Source organism: Podarcis liolepis (assembly GCF_965112155.1).
Source record: "Podarcis liolepis genome assembly, chromosome: 1".
In the NCBI taxonomy this organism is placed as follows: domain Eukaryota; kingdom Metazoa; phylum Chordata; class Lepidosauria; order Squamata; family Lacertidae; genus Podarcis; species Podarcis liolepis.
Genome location: NC_139554.1, coordinates 124,387,986 through 124,404,875, shown reverse-complemented (window position 1 = coordinate 124,404,875; position 16,890 = coordinate 124,387,986). Strand labels below are relative to the sequence as shown.

General features: G+C 39.7%; 1 protein-coding gene across 3 annotated transcripts in view; it reads right to left on the bottom strand.

Moving 5' to 3' along the window:
* TRAK2 (trafficking kinesin protein 2) overlaps nucleotides 1-16,890 on the bottom strand; it is a 41,888-nt gene that overhangs the window by 17,545 nt on the left and 7,453 nt on the right. For 2 of the 3 annotated variants that reach the window (XM_083467965.1, XM_083467966.1), the window contains exons 2-8: nucleotides 14,580-14,865; nucleotides 13,743-13,937; nucleotides 5,812-5,865; nucleotides 5,195-5,271; nucleotides 4,178-4,294; nucleotides 3,047-3,256; nucleotides 862-940 (exon numbers count right to left, since the gene is read on the bottom strand). In XM_083467965.1, coding sequence (XP_083324091.1) covers nucleotides 862-940; nucleotides 3,047-3,256; nucleotides 4,178-4,294; nucleotides 5,195-5,271; nucleotides 5,812-5,865; nucleotides 13,743-13,937; nucleotides 14,580-14,616 — 769 coding nt within the window. In that variant the 5' untranslated portion in view covers nucleotides 14,617-14,865. The remainder of the gene's footprint in view (nucleotides 1-861; nucleotides 941-3,046; nucleotides 3,257-4,177; nucleotides 4,295-5,194; nucleotides 5,272-5,811; nucleotides 5,866-13,742; nucleotides 13,938-14,579; nucleotides 14,866-16,890) is intronic. The other variant, XM_083467967.1, reaches the window with a different exon arrangement.

Here is a 16,890-nt window from a genome sequence, read left to right as displayed (position 1 = left end):
TAGGTTTGTTCTAGGTATGTATGTGCAGAATTGAGAAACTGATATTGGTAAAGCAAACCTGGAGTTATCAGTAGGAGTTCTACAAGATCTTTAAGTTTGTGTGTCTGTTTTGAAAAAGGCCACTTTAAAAAGGATTCTCATCGGTATGTTACATAGCAGAGATTATTTGCTATAACTGGATGAGAACAACTAAAAGCTAGAAAGATTGTTGAGAAGTGGCTCTTTTATTTAGATGATGTTAGAATTCAAAGTTTTTGAAAACCCCATATCTCACCTACAAAGTTTCAAGGGAGCCAAGAATAATGTAGTAATTCCTGGGCTTGCATTAAGGATGGTATTCTACTCGTTAAGACAGAACCAATTGCAAACTGTATTAAAGCATCAAAAATGTTAGTTGAAAACTTTTAGAAAAATATTATGACTGCTAAACATGAGAGATTAGAAAATGATCTGGAATATCATGCTTACATTAGAGAAAGAAAGAGGTTTGGGGAAAAAACAAAAATGTACCAGCTTTACAGGAGACAGAAATTCAAACAGTAATCTGTTTAGACCAGTGAGAAACTATTTTACAGCATGGTATAAATTTTCTGCTATTTTCATTTATACTTTTTCATGTTTCTTTACAGAAGTGTATTTGCATTGTTGCCGGTGTCAAAATTTGCTTTATGAATCCTTGGGCTTGTATGCAGCAGGTTTAGAAAACTTAACATCTTTAAGGGAGCTCAATGCTAGTAAGGCTAATTGCTTATACTGTACAGATTTATGACATGGAAAGATAGGAGTGTGGCTGATGAGTTTATATTCAAAGATAAAAATATTTTTCTTATTCCTAGGGGAAGAAACCACCTGTAGACTTACTGATCTCTTTGACACAGTCACTGACCAGCTGCTGCTCCTTCTCTTCGTATGTCATGGTTTCAGTCTTCAGATGGCAGGCCTTCAGAAACATTCAGAAGTCTTCATTAATTTTAAAGGTAGCCCTGAACGTAAATAGATTATCTTCTCTACCCATTCCCCGACCGATCAAAAATAAGTTCACTATATCCTAAGATGTTGTGAATTTGACAATTAAGTGTGTCATTTGTTTCCATTTAAGCCACTTCCTTCACTGTTCGACAGTGGAATTTGCTGCCAAGGAGTGTGGTGGAGTCTCCTTCTTTGGAGGTCTTTAAGCAGAGGCTTGACAACCATATGTCAGGAGTGCTCTGATGGTGTTTTCTGCTTGGCAGGGGGTTGGACTCGATGGCCCTCGTGGTCTATTCCATGATTCTATGATTCTATGACTTCAGGAAACACCAATTGCCATGAACAAATATGAAGTTGGGTGGTTATACAAATCAACCAACCACATTCTAAAACGGACACTTGAAAGGAAAACGTTTACTGCAAAAGCTGTCAGAGACAGCAAGGTAATTAAGATTAACATTTCTGTTTGATCCACCTTGAGTTCAACATACTGCTAATTACCATGGCATTTTCTTTTTCAAATATGTAGACGTTTTTGTTAAACCTTAGCAATGTGTCGCTGTACTTATGTTGAATGTCTGCACTGATGCATCATAATGCATATTTTATTTTTCTGGTATCTTCTCTCTCTCTTATTTTTCCTTCTGTATTTTTTTCCTTATAATTCTAAAACACACACACACACACACACACACACACACACACACTGTCAGAGAAATCCACCAGCCTGAAAACAAATGAAATCACCAATATCATGCAAGATGTTGGAGAATATAGCTTTAAAAAATGGAGGTTTTCGTAATTAGTATTTTCATTTGAAATACAAAAAAAGACAATAAGCCTTCAGTAAAAGACAAAAGTCACTTTCAATCTAAAATAAAGACTTGGTAAGTATATAAAGAATAACCAACTGAACAATGTGGAGATAGACAATGTATCTATGGGCTTTATGAGACTGAACTCTAAACTAAATCCTCAAGGACCATCTTGGCTGCGGGTTCTGGACTCCCTGCCTTACAGGCCTTTTCCACCTGGCCTGGAATGGTGGGGCCCTGACTGACTCCAGCTGCAAAAGCTGAGGCTGCTGAAGCCACAGACCATCTTGGCTGTCACTTAGTGCAGACCCAGGTCATCGAGCCTGAGCTTCCACAGCTGCCACCCACCATGAACCACCATTGGTAGGATTGGCAGCAACAGTAGCTATGTTCTGTGCTTATGATATTTTAAAAAGGTAAAGGGACCCCTGACCATTAGGTCCAGTCGTGACCGACTCTGGGGTTGCGGCGCTCATCTTGCTTTACTGGCCGAGGGAGCCGGCGTACAGCTTCCGGGTCATGTGGCCAGCATGAATAAGCCGCTTCTGGTGAACCAGAGCAGCACAGGGAAACGCCGTTTACCTTCCCGCCGGAGCGGTACCTATTTATCTACTTGCACTTTGATGTGCTTTCAAACTGCTAGGTTGGCAGGAGTATGATATTTTATTCTCTTGTTAATTAGATGTGCATTTTATATTTGACTTCCTTTAGTAATGTTTTATTTTGGAATGTCTAAGATATTTCTTTGTTAACTTTGCTGCATTAGATGTGCATTCTGTGCGGCAGCTGATTTCCTTTGTAATGTTTTATTTTGAAATCTTTAAGATAACATGTGAGCATCCTGTTAAATGCTCTGAATGTATACTTTATGTCTGTTTTATTCCAGATTGTTTTATTTGATGGTTTAAGATGTTGTAAACTGCTTTGAAATTTTTCTTTAAAATGCAAGTACTGAAATGAAATGATGATGATATCACAAGCTTGTCCTGAGTTTTAGTAGATCCTTAAGACCTGTTTCCCAATTCCAGTTAAGAATACTTGACAGAAATATGAAATGTTGTGAATATGAAACTCAAATATGAATGTTGTGAATTTGACAATTAAGTGTGTCATTTGTTTCCGTTTAAGCCACTTCCTTCACTTCAGGAAACACCAATCTGTCTGTTTGTTCATAGAAATATTAGTTTTAGTAGATCCTTAAGATCTGTTTCCCAATTCCAGTTAAGAATGCTTGACAGAAATATGAACGTAGCTAAACTTACCTTTGTCCGAAGAGAAATGTTTTCCTCCTCCAGTTCCCTGAGTTTATCCTGCAATATATCCAACTGTAGAAGACTCTGCGACAGGTTGAAGGACTCATTGAAGCGCAGGGGCGTGGAACAGCTGGAGTCCGTCTCGCTTTCTTCAGAAGCAATGGACACGACACGAAGCAGCTCATCTTTTTTTGTTAGTTCATGCTGCAACTGGTGAACCTGATTTCAAACAACTTTTTTTTACTGAACACGGTCAACGATGCACAACACTGCAACCACCTCCAGTGAATTGTGGCTCTAGATTGCAGGGCTCCACCCATTTCTCTGTGGTAGCTACCTATGCTGAACTGCCAATTGAAAGATACTTTTGAGACTCAATGAGTAACTCTGCTTAAATTGCTTGCCAAGTTCCGCACTGTCCTACAAGACATGTTATAGTATTGTTTTTCCCACTGTACATAGGACACTGACCAAGCATTACAGCATTTTTCATACTGAATTTGCTGGCTGATTTGACTTCTTCATCACATTATGTTTCTTTTTTTCCTTCCAATTTTTTTTTATTGATTTTCCACAATTATCACAGAAATGACATAACAGAACAACACACAACAGAGAAAAACATACTACGCTACAAAAAACTAAACACACAAGAAAAAGAATTACTTTTTCAAATACCTAATTCTCATTACATTAATAACTGACTTCCTCGAATCCCCTCTAACTGAATTTCATTATATCACCTGTATGAGTTTTCCAAATTCATATTTCTAATGTTATTAACTCCTTTCATTTACTAACTTCTTCTCCTTTATTAATATTGTACTCCGTAATATTTACTTCCACATGTTCATATTCTACCCCTAAGCATATTTGTTACTTCCAATAATTTTCTATTTATCTAAATATTCTTTAAATTTCTTCCAATCCTCTTGAGTCTCCTCTTCTTTCTGGTCACGGAATCTTTCAGTCAGGTCAGCCAGCTCCATAAAGTCCAGCATCTTCATCTGCCACATCACATTATGTTTCAAATAAATACACATTTCTGTAGAGGGTTTAGTCTGATGCAATCATCTGATCTTCCACCATACAGCAAGCACCTCGGGCCACTTAAAATGCTTCAGGTTTAATACTACTTACCTTATCAAAGGCTTGTCCCAGTTGTTCTTCCAGAGCTTCATTTTGCTCAGTTAGGATATGGTTCCGTTTAAGTAGGGCTTGTCCAATTCGTGCTGCCAATTCAAGGTCCCGATCTCTCTGCTCAGAAAGACCAAGAGAGGACTTTACGATCCTGCCCAAATTTAAGATCGGCATTTAAGGTCTTGCTTGTGTGCCTTCTGTTAAAATTGACTAGGTGCTGAGCACAGGGCCTTCACAACGGCAGCTCTGCTGATGTGAAACTATCTTCCAGTTAACATTTATTTGCTTAACCCATTCAGACCTAGCATTCAAGAAAGCCTTAAGGGTTTCTTTCTACTATTGCCTCTCCTTAAGAATTTGCCTGATCTAATTTGTTATCTCTTATGTGCCTGTTTATCTGTATCTACACACTGGGCTAGTAAATTCGTACCAAACCAGTTAAAAACAAACAAACAAACAAACAAACAAACAAACAAACAAACTATTGTTTAATGTGAACAATCATCCCACTGGTGCGTGCAGCTAATGTAGTGCTTGAATCATTCTTCTCTTGTGGTTGCCACAACTTCTGGGAACAAAGCCAATGCCTATTTTGACATGGCGTTCAAATTGAGGTTCGTGGTTTGTAAGAGCCAACATGGCGACTCTGGCACTCAGTCAGTGAGCTCCAGCTGTTTAAACATCCTTTAATAATTATCTGCAGATCTTTAAAATGTGACGTATTTTTGCCTAAACATTCCCTTTTAATTCTCAGACCAATTCTTGGTAGCACAGCAGTTTATGACTTGAGTCATAAATCTTTTTGCCTGCTACAATTTTTTAAGGTGATCTTGTAACTCAGACATCTGCTTTGAGGAATGTCTGTAGCTCAGTCAGTTTTGGGCACCTCTAGGTATGTCTGGGAGAGCTCAACATCAGCTATACTGAGCTAGGTGGACTAATACTTTGACTCAGCTTAAGGCAGCTTCCTATGTACAGCAAATAAACATTAACAAGTACAAAAAAAAATAACTGTACCTCAGCCAACAGATGTGTGACCACTTCAACATCATTGCAATTGTTTGTCACCAGCTCTCGTCTGTCCGTGCCAAGAACTGAAAACCGAAAGAACTCCTTAATGTGGTTTAAACAAAACACAGAGGGTTGAATCCAGTGCTCTGCATGCTTCACTCCACTATGCAATTTGACTTGTTTCCTTTCCTCCCCCTCCATGTGTCCCCAAGATCTGCTCTGAAAGGTCCCCCAACTCCCCAGAGATTATTTTAAGGGTACATGGAGGGGGCAGGAGAGAAAGACGTTCCACTGTGCAAATGGAAGTCCATTGCTGGAGTGTTGGATACCACCCAGAATCCCTAAGTGATACACACTTGGGAACTTCCAGGATACTTGCGAGAATTAGTGGATGGCTTGAAAGACATGTTAAAATGTATATGGAAACCATGAAACAATAACAGTATGGAGCAGTAGAGAGCAAGAGGAATAGGGAAAACAAAACTTTAGCCATTAGTTTTAATGGAAAGGTTTGCAATGGAAGATTAAGAAAAAGCATGACAACCATGGAAGTGTTAAACAACAAGCAATTTCTACTATCTCTTGTCATGCAAAGGGTGGGAACAGGCAGGGACTTGAATTACCTTGGGCATGTTTGCGAGGTCCGGCCAAGGAAGAAGGGGGAAGTTCAAGAAGAGCTAATACGGAAGAACAGAATAAATGCAGAAGAGGAAAAGGAAAACATCAATAGTTACAAAACTGTTGTGGTTTCTGGATTTGTGGTTCGGTTACCAAAACATACTTGCTATATATAGCCCTGAATGTTCAAGGAACTTCCTATTACTATGTCAGATGTCCTGATGCAGCTGCGCCAATCTGCATGAAGCACGAAATGGCTCAGTAAAAACTGTACACCCAGCACCTGGGTCTGAATCCCTTGCTGGACAGAATGTGTGCATACAGCAGATGGTTAACAGAGTTGACTCCGAGAGTGGCATCTACAGGAAAATCCTCACATGCAGCAATATTTGCACTGCACAGCACCACACAATAGGATCTCTAGACTGAGGCCATGAGGCACATCAACTGTTTACATCTCACAGAACGGAATGGATAAACCCTGAGTCCACGAGGCTCTTTCTACACTGTAGATACTATTGTATTCTGGCCTCAGATCAGGCTTTTTTAAAAAAATGCCAAATTAGAAAAGTAGCTGGGAAACATTTATGCGCACAGTTTTATTTGTCAACCAAGTTTTCTCATTTTCTCATGTTGCAGATAATCAAGGAACAATGACACAAACAAAACTGCCATCTGCCCTCCTCAGGAGATGAGATTACACATTACCATGAGGCCAGCACCCCCTAGGACAAAACAATTCCAGTCACTTATCCAAATGAATAAACAAATTATATCGTTTAAAATTGGACTAGCCATAAAATTTTGTAGTGTGTGGGAAGTTGCCCTGTGTCCTCTTTAGCTGTGTGCAGATGTAAAAGCAACATCTGAGCTATTGTCACGAACATTTTTAATTCCTAGGAATGTTTATGGTGATCTGATGTTTAAGTGTATACATGCCACAGAGCAAAGATAGATAACTGAACCTCACCAAGCAAAGATGTGACTGCTTCAACATCAATTAACTTTAAAAATGGGCACATCACCTGATGAACACTTAGTTGGACACACTCCAATAAATGAGTGTTCATTATCCACAAGTACCTGAAGAAACCTCATGCCTTGTGGTTCTCATTACTGTATGATGTTCAATGGCTGGTAGGAGCTGATTTGATTTCCCACTAAGGCAGAAATTCTATGCACACTTACCCAGAAGTAAGCCACATGGATATAGTCGGACTTACATAAAGGTGTGTTTAGGATTGCAGCTTAAAAGGTTTAGGGAATGCATCTAATCCAATGTGCATGAAAATCTTTTAAGACAAATCACAGAACGTTCCAATGATTTACATCGGGTGTGGATATAGGAACATGTTATATAATTTCCATCCCAAAAGCATGGAATGTTGGGCTTTTACTGTGAGAAGGTACAGAGAAGAAGCAAGTGTTGCCTCCTCAAAGCAGTTATTGCAGAGCTTACTTACTCAGAAGTATGTCTCCCTATACTCAGTGGTACTTACTCTTAGGAAAGTGTGCATTGGATTGCAGCCTAAAGTTCCCTAAGGAAGGACTTGTGGGAGCCAAAATAGAATGAACATTAAAGGATATTTTGCATCCCCCTTATTTCTGCCTGTGGTATTGCTGATAAGAAGAGTCTCAAGTTAACTTCTTTTTAACCTCTCCTCCTTTCCCTCCCTTCCCCTGGAGAGTGAACTTACTTTCCTGTGAAAGCTAGCAGCAAAAGTATCCTGGCTCTGCTCCAACCAGTAGGAGGAAAAGTCAGTTCAATAACAAGCAAGCCCTGGTTTTTCCCTTGGTGTAAATCTTAGGTGTGCCACCACAGAGCAAATACAGATAACTGAACCTTAGCAAGCAAAGATTGACTATTTCAATATCAATAATTTCTTAAAAGGTGGGTACATCAGTCTATGAACACTGAGCTGTTTTTTCATTGTTTCACTGCTGTACAACTCCAACAAAGAAGTGTTTACCTAGTTATAGTTAACTCACATTATTTATGAATGTTTTGATGTGTTTTGTTTTAAATATCTGATTTTTAAATACTCTGACCAGAAAGGGCCACTAAAATGTAGCTGGGGCACTTTCTGACTTACATAGTAGCAATACCCTGTGTGCCATAGAGAACAGTAAACACATAGATCGCAAATATTTTTTATGCCTCTATTTATATCCAAATGGCTTACAGCTTATTTGAGAAGAGGTCAGAAAGAGGGAATGAAATAATTCATTTTTCTTAAAGATTGGAAGGACAAATGCTTCACAGCTTAAGTTCTAAGAACAGTTGCTTAGCGATGCTGTGCTCTCAACCAACGGCATTATCAAATTCTTCAAAGTGCTCTAGCAATTTTGCGTTCTCAAAGCACTTCACAAACATTATCTTCAGGGAATTCCCACAACTATCCTGTAAGATGGGTCAGGAACATCCCTACATTTTAAAAGCATTATATAATGGCAGGATTCACACGTAATGGCAAACCATGGCTTGCCATGCACAAGCAGATCATGTGCATTTTGCTCTTTCACACTAGTGCCAGGAGGAAACAAACCACAATTCCTGGCTAAACATTATGCCCAAACCAAAAATCATGGGTTGTTTTTTTCCATTCTAAACCACAATGGTAATTCAAAATTTGTTCTTGGTGTTTATGACTTACTGATAGGCAAACATGACAAATATGCCACGAATATTGAAAGATCAAAGGAAGAAAAGGAGTCTACGATCTCACTGAGCAAGAGTCAGCCAGTTGTATAAACCGAAGAAGCTTTTCAGCTCCCAGGTAGAAGACGTATACCGTATTTTTCGCTCTATAAGACACACTTTTCCCCTCCTAAAAAGTAAGGACTACTGCTATGCGCTCTACGTGGGGCTACGTTTGAAGGTGACCCGGCAACTACAACTAATCCAGAATGCAGCAGCTAGGCTGGTGACTGGGAGCGGCCGCTGAGACCATATAACACCGGTCTTGAAAGACCTACATTGGCTCCCAGTACGTTTCCGAGCACAATTCAAAGTGTTGGTGCTGACCTTTAAAGCCCTAAATGGCCTCGGTCCAGTATATCTGAAGGAGCGTCTCCACCCCCATCGTTCTACCCAGACACTGAGGTCCAGCACCGAGGGCCTTCTGGCGGTCCCCTCACTGAGAGAAGCCAAGGCAGAGGGCCTTCTTGGTAGTGGCGCCCTCCCTGTGGAACGCCCTCCCACCAGATGTCAAAGAGAACAACAACTAGCAGACTTTTAGAAGACATCTGAAGGCAGCCCTGTTTAGGGAAGCTTTTAATGTTTGATGTATTACAGTATTTTAATTTTTTTTTTTTAAGCCGCCCAGAGTGGCTGGGGAAGCCCAGCCAGATGGGCGGGATATAAATAAATAAATAAATTATTATTATTATTATTATTATTCACTGAAGCCAGGAGAGCAAGAGGGATCGGTGCGCACCAATCCCTCTTGCTCTCCTGGCTTCACTTTGCTCGAGAGGCGCTGTGCAGAGAGGGAGAGAATGTTTTTTTTCTTGTTCTCCTCCTCTAGAACTAGGTGCGTCTTATGCTCGGGTGCGTCTTATGGAGCGAAAAATACGGTAATTTAATTCTGTATCTTGTAGGGACTTTCCCTCAAAAGCTAAGAGAGAGAAGGCTTACTAAGACCACTAACAGTGCAATTCTACTCATGTCTAAAAGGGTAAAGGTAAAGGGGACCCCTGACCGACTCTGGGGTTGCGGCGCTCATCTCGCTTTATTGGCCGAGGGAGCCGGCGTACAGCTTCATGTGGCCAGCATGACTAAGCCGCTTCTGGCGAACCAGAGCAGTGCACGGAAACGCCGTTTACCTTCCTGCCAGAGCGGTACCTATTTATCTACTTCCACTTTGACGTGCTTTTGAACTGCTAGGTTGGCAGGAGCAGGGACCGAGCAACGGGAGCTCACCCCGTCGCGGGGATTCGAACCACCGACCTTCTGATCGGCAAGTCCTAGGCTCTGTGGTTTAACCCACAGCGCCACCCCTACTCATGTCTACTCAGAAGTAAATCCTAATGAATTCAATGCAGCTTACTTCCAAGGTAAATGGGTCAGGATTTCAGCCTCAGTGAGCTTATGGCAGAGGCTAGATTCAAACTATGTCTAAAGAGATTGGTCAGGATTACCACCACGCTATTCCAACAGCCAACTACAATTTTACAAAACGATTCCGGACTAATAACTTGTAGTTAGCCCAAAATCAGGATAAAAGGAATCTACGTGAAGAATTTATGTGCCCACTTACCCTGTAGAGTGACAGCTGTAAGAAGCTCTTCATTTTGATTCATGTCCCTGTTGTCTAGTGCCATGTCCGAGTGCCAGCATATATATATGGAGCAGTTCAGAATATGCCAAGAAGCAGTGCTTGTTCAGTATTTTTCATTCTGCAGCAGGCACTGCCTCTGGGCCACAACACAAGAACTCTCTAATATTTACTCAAGGTGTCTAGCAAATAAACATTCCTGAACAGCAGTGCCATAAAGCAGGGAGGAGCTATATACTGCAATACCATACTATCAGCACAGTGAGTTCAGAGTGCATTAGAAAAATCATGCTGTAGTTCCCTAGATTCAGAACTCTAAAAATATGCAGCATTAAAATTTGATCTAATCCTCCTAAGTTAGATTTCTTATTTATTCTTATGCTGTAGGTGTTCATAGAGTACTCTAATCTGATGCAATACTGATTCTGCCCTGCTAAATTCATTACTGATAGCTGTCAGCTTTCATTTGAATATATTCTGATGTTGCATCGCTGTGACCATGCAGACCAGAGTTGTTTAAGAATTTCAGGGCAGCAGATCTGCTATGGATACAGTAAATTCACCAAAGCGGTATAATTAGTTTTAAACGGGAATGCATGAATTCCTTTTTTGTAAATAATAATTTCTATCCTCTACTTTCCTTACATTCCTTGTTTTATGTATTTATCTAATTTATATCCCATTCTATACCAAGAGCTCTGAGTAGTTTACAGTATTTTTAAAAATAGCCATGACCCCTAATGGCTCACAATCTAAGGACTGTGATTTATAATCTCAGATCAAGCAATATAGAAACCACATTGAGACATCCAGATGTTACAAACCCAAGCAAAATATTTCTCCTACTTCCTAGCTGCCTATGAATGAGCATTTCTGTGTGAAACCTGCCCCCAACTGTGTTATTATATTTATATTGTTCTGAGGAAGGGGTGAGGAAAGGAAAGAAATAAGAGATTTACATCACTAGTTCATTTCTGCAACGGCTTACTAAAAGCACATGTTATGCTACAATGAATATATTGCATCTGGTAAAAAAACTAGTTTTAAAAAAATGAGGGAGGGACAAAATATTGTACATTTCAATTTTTCAAAGTTCTGATAAAACTGAAAAACTAGATACAGTGGTACCTCGGGTTACAGACGCTTCAGGTTACAGACTCTGCTAACCCAGAAACAGTACCTAGGGTTAAGAACTTTGCTTCAGGATGGGAACAGAAATCGCGCGGCGGCGGCAGGAAGCCCCATTAGCTAAAGTGGTGCTTCAGGTTAAGAACAGTTTCAGGTTAAGAACGGACCTCCAGAACCAATTAAGTACTTAACCCGAGGTACCACTGTAAAGTCAAAACAAGTTACTGATGGGAGTCAACCAGCTAAGTTGTAGAAATGCAGAAAAGAGTATGTTGGAAAAGACCTGGGAGACTGTACTCATTTTGCCTAACAGTTTTTAAGTGAGTTTTGGGGGTGGGAGCGACGGGGAAGCATCAGGAAGAAAGAATACATGGTATACTTCACATTGCATGAGAAAGTCCAAGGTGGTTATGTGCTCATCTCGAAACTAGTCAATTTTTGAACACAATACTATGAGACTAAGATACCTTTTAAGCAGCCATGGATCCAGCTCATTATCAACTTCATATAACCAGGACAGCCAAACAAATTAACCCTCTAAAAATACAGATGACTTGCAACTTACAAGGGGGTTAAGTTCTAGAGATAGCGCATAGAGCCAAAATAGTGTATAGTCAAAACACACACTCCCTGCGTCTCCAGATGCTCTCCCAAGTGGGATTGCTGATGTTTTTCCCACTGGATGCCCCCTGCCCCTGGCCAAGCATGTAAAGCTGAATTCACGCAAGTTAAACAGGTTTAAGTTGTGAGTTGACCATAATTGCCTTTACCACCTCCAGTCCAAGAGTACAGAAGAGCTGTAATTTTTAAGCCTTGTACTCAGTATTGCAAATTCGGTTTTTGTGGAAAAACACAAGGTTTACTTATGACACACACTTCATTACACATCTGCGTGATCCCATGCAGAAATATGTGCTAGTCATCTGTTTGCATTCATATTTTTCTGGTCTGAAAAAGACAATCCTAGTTTTTAGTTAAAAAATGACCAAAGCAATTATTATGCCTACTTTTCAAGCTCTGTAAATAACCAACATTTCATAAGGATCTTTTCAACATTTTTGCAAAATTAAGATCTAAGAATCCAGAAATGTGAACACCTACCCACAACACACTGAACAATTATTTTTATGATGATAAAATAGCTTAACGAGTGAAGGTGAAAAACATGGAAATAAAAAGCTGTATAAGTCAATATTTAAGCAGACCTACATTGTTAGAGTTGTATAATCAAGTTATGAAAGAAAAAAAAAGATACCAAGGCTCTGTTTATTTTAAGGGTTTTGCATATAATCCAAGGTAATTCTCTCAGTTATAACCAACCATTTATTCCCCATAAGCTATGTTCTTTTGTAACTCTGACCAAGAGTTATAAAATGTGAATTGCTACCAGCATTATGCCTACTTTTTATAGGCTGTTGCATTTGGAAATAAACATATTTCTGGGTGTGTGGACTGAAAATATGTGAACTCATGCAATGTTCATCTGAAATTGCTTAGATCTTCCACTGCAGAACATGGCGTGAAACCAGTATGGTTTCAAGGATGAAGTTATGAGCTTTGACCTGAGAAACTTGCACGTTTCAGTGCAACCACAAATTCACTAATGAGCGGTATTGGTTCTCATTAATATACGGCCTTCAACTGCTCTTAGAAACTGATTAAATTTCACAACGAGGGAGAGATTTTACGCATGCCTACCTAGAAGTAAGCCCCACTAATACAACTGGACTTACATCCATGTAAACATGTATAGATTGCACTCCTAGCTTGCATTTATATTTATCACAGTGGGAGAGACTAACCTGTGGCCTTTAAGATGTGGTAATTTCTGATCACTGGTCATGCCAGCTGGGTGGGGGAGGGGGAGGTTGCAGGAGGCCAACAATGTTTGGTGCGGAAATGAAAAATGGCTGCATTGGTTTCGGAGCTACTGTTCTACAGCAACTCAGCAGAGTAAACAAAAATGCAGGAACAGGCAAGTGTCAAAGATCCCCAGAGATACCGTACCGACTCAAATTTAAGAATATGGGGGATATGGCACAGAGTTGTTGAGCTTTTTTAGGGGGGATTGCAGAAAATTGCCGCGTCTTGACTGTCCCATCACCGGCAGAAGCTGCCAATCGCCCGCCCAATTGCCACAGCATCAGCCAATCAACACCAGGCATTGACGTAGCAACCAATAACACGACCAATAGCTGCTGACAGCAGCAGCAGTAACCAATCAAACATCCACCCTATGCACTATCCATGTATAAGATGACCCCAATTTTTAGCATGACTTTTAAAGAAAAAAACCTAGTCTTATACATGGAAAAGTATGGTATATTGATGCCTCCTGTGTTGGGGACCCCAGATATACAGCACTTAGACTGTACAAAATTTCTACAGCCTTGTCAGGTCACTGTAATTCTCACTTTGTCCAGCGTCACAAAGGCCAAGCTGAGGCTGAACAGGGATTTGATCAGGGCATCACCTAAGCAGTTCATTTATATTTTTCATTTCAGTCCCTGGCAGTGAGCAAAAGCACTTACTCATGTAACGGATGGTCTCTTCAGAAAGAACTGGAGAAGAGATTTCAGAGACATGACTGTGGCGGCCTGGAGACTGGGTCCAGTCGGCATTTTCAGAGAGACATAAAGAATCCACACGTAACTTGTATTGAGGCAGCTGTTCCTCCAGCATGCTCACCAGCTCAACTTCAGCGAGATCTTCATTAGGACAAACATCTAAAAAGGCATATATATAGGCAGACATCATGATACCAATCTGCTTTGGGATGAATACTAAAGGAACTATTTATTTTCTTTGCTTTGACAATAAAAGCAGCCATGATAGCTTATCAATAGTGATTTAAACCTGGGCTAGACAGAAACAGCACAATCCTTAGTACATTTAACTAAATAAACACTGTAATAAATTAGCAGCTTTGTCAGCACCAAACTACTAAAATGCATCTACGTGGGTTTCCCCCCAGCTTACACATTTTTCAGCTGAGAAATGTGAAATGCATTATTAACTTAAGAGTAGAAATGCTTTTATGCATTATTTTATATTAAAGCTGTAGATCACATCAGATCACTATCTGGATAAAGGTTCTGTGAGTACATAAATCTTTGCAGTAGATTAGTGACCATTTTCCTTTGCAACTCGTGTCTTAAAAAATAATAATTCTAAAGGAGCAGCACTTTGACTTGTACTGTATAGATGAGGGGTTCATCCAGGCTGTGTAACTATCTGTCCCATTTTTCAATCCAAACAGTTTATAACAATTGGAGTGACAAATACTTTTAAATTTTAGAAACTGCCCTTCATCCAAAAATGGATTCCAGAGTGGTATATCTGGGCCTTTTACCTGATTTTCAACTTACCAGTGATGTTTTCTGAATCTCTGTGGTTGAAATTCATGAGGTTTGCTTCACACTTCAGTTATTTGGAAACCACATCCTGTATGCACATTGTGTGTTGCTCCTTCTCATTTTGGTTTGATTGTTTTGGTTTAAAACCAGAGTAGACAACAGCCATTGGTCTACACTGGCATTACGAGTATGTACTTCTTTCTTCAGCTGTGTTAGGTCCGAGGTGACACATTTGAAACTTGCACTTCATTGAATATCACGATCTTTATGTTATGATCTTGCCTGGATCGGCCATCATCTTGCAATAAATTCAAAAGAAAAAATTCAGTTTTAGACATTAAGCTGAACAAAATGTCAGGAAGCCATTCTATGAAGAAACACAGGGAGGGTTCACAATTCATAGCTCTTACTATTTAAGGATTTTACAGAAATAGTCAAGTCAAGTTGTGCAGCACCTACAACTAGCCTCCTTTCTTACGATTAATCATGTTCAACAGCTACAGGACTGGAATGGCATCAAGTCTTTTATCTGTTTCCACTGATAAATCTTTCCCTGGAACCATGAATCAACTCCCAAGGACTGTCCACAGGTTGCAGATAATTAACAGTGCCCCAAATATCTTCTTAATTAGCTATGCCATAAACAAAGCTATCATTATTAAAAGGTAAATTACACAACCTTACACGTTTTCCCCAGTTCATTCAGTTCACAAATTCCCCAAATATATTATAGATATTTCAGGACAACTTTATGAATCATAAAGTACTACGTGTACCACATTCTTTTTAGGGGTCTGAAGCTTTGTATTAATTTAAAGGATAGTCTGTTATAATCACATATCCATTAACTGGAGAACTTCAAGGGACTCTACTGTATATGTTGTTTAGAAGTGCATGGGGTTAAGCAAGCAACTTGTTTATCTGTACTTGCACCTTTCATTGCTGCTGTGAGGAGCTGGCATAATTCTATATTTTTCTCACATGTGATCTACTTTCTACAAAAATTGAAATTAACACAGTACAGTGGTGCCTCGCAAGACGAAAAGAATCCGTTCTGTGATTCTCTTCATCTAGCGGTTTTTTCCTCTTGCGAAGCAAGCCCATTGACGGATTAGCGCTATTAGCGGCTTATCTGCTGATCGGATCAGCTGATAAGCGGCTTAGCAGCTTAGAAAAAGGGGGGGGGAGGAAGGAAAAAAACCCCGCAGGAACTTGCAAGGCATTGTCGTCTTGCGAAGCAAGCCCATAGGAAATTCGTTTTGCGAAGCACCTCCAAAACGGAAAACCCTTTCGTCTAGCGGGTTTTCCGTCTTGCGAGGCATTCGTCTTGGGGGGCACCACTGTAGTTTAATGTGCGTTACGGAAACAAAGAAAACAGCTACCTCCTCTTATAAGTAGTTACTTCTAAAGAGAAGAGATACTGTATATTTAAAACAATGCAAAAGAAGGGGGAGTAAACGGTAAAAAGCATTATTTCCTTTTTTTTTTTTTTTACAAAAAGCCCATATTCACACATGGACAGCTTTCACTTCCTTTTACAGTATTAAGATGTTGGAACCTTATCTAATAAAGCTTGCTACTTTCTGCAGCAAAACAGAGCACAGACAAAATTTAACCCTTTAAAAAAAATCACTAGACTTCTATATGTACTATGGTCAAACGCTAACACTTAGTTTCCTGAAGTAAACATAGCCAGGTTTTTAAACTTGGCTCCATTGCAATGTTAATCTTGCCACCTATTAAGATAGGAAATTTCATAGAATCAAAAATTCATCTGTCTAGAATGTGATTTTTAAATAATAATAAAAATAATAATTACTATTACCAAGAGCACTATGATCTGAACATGCAACTTTGGTGCCAGTTGCACTGTCTACCAGAATGTTTCTGGACTCAAATCAGAGTGGTAGAATTGACCCTTAATTCCCTAAAATGATTTGGCATTGGATATTTTAAGGACGGCCTGTACCAGAAGACCTTGCCCACAATCTAAGATTCGTGTCTGAAGTCCTGAACGTGTGCTTGTCAGCGATATCAGTTAGGCTGACAGTGAGGAACTCTCTTCAAATAAACATTCATTCGGCCCTTGCAATTCTGGTATTCAAGAAAGCCTTAAAAGCTTCTATCTTTACTATGGTCTCTTACAAACAAAACAATTAAATTTGATACAGTAGCCTACAATTTCCTTAAGAGAATTTTGGCGATCTAATCCAGTTTTCTTATCATGCTCCTTACTCTGCCCCTCTCTTATGTTGGTCTGCGAGGACTTAGCCCTGAAGAGTGACTAATAAATAACTTAAATAAAATTAAAGGAAAAGAACTT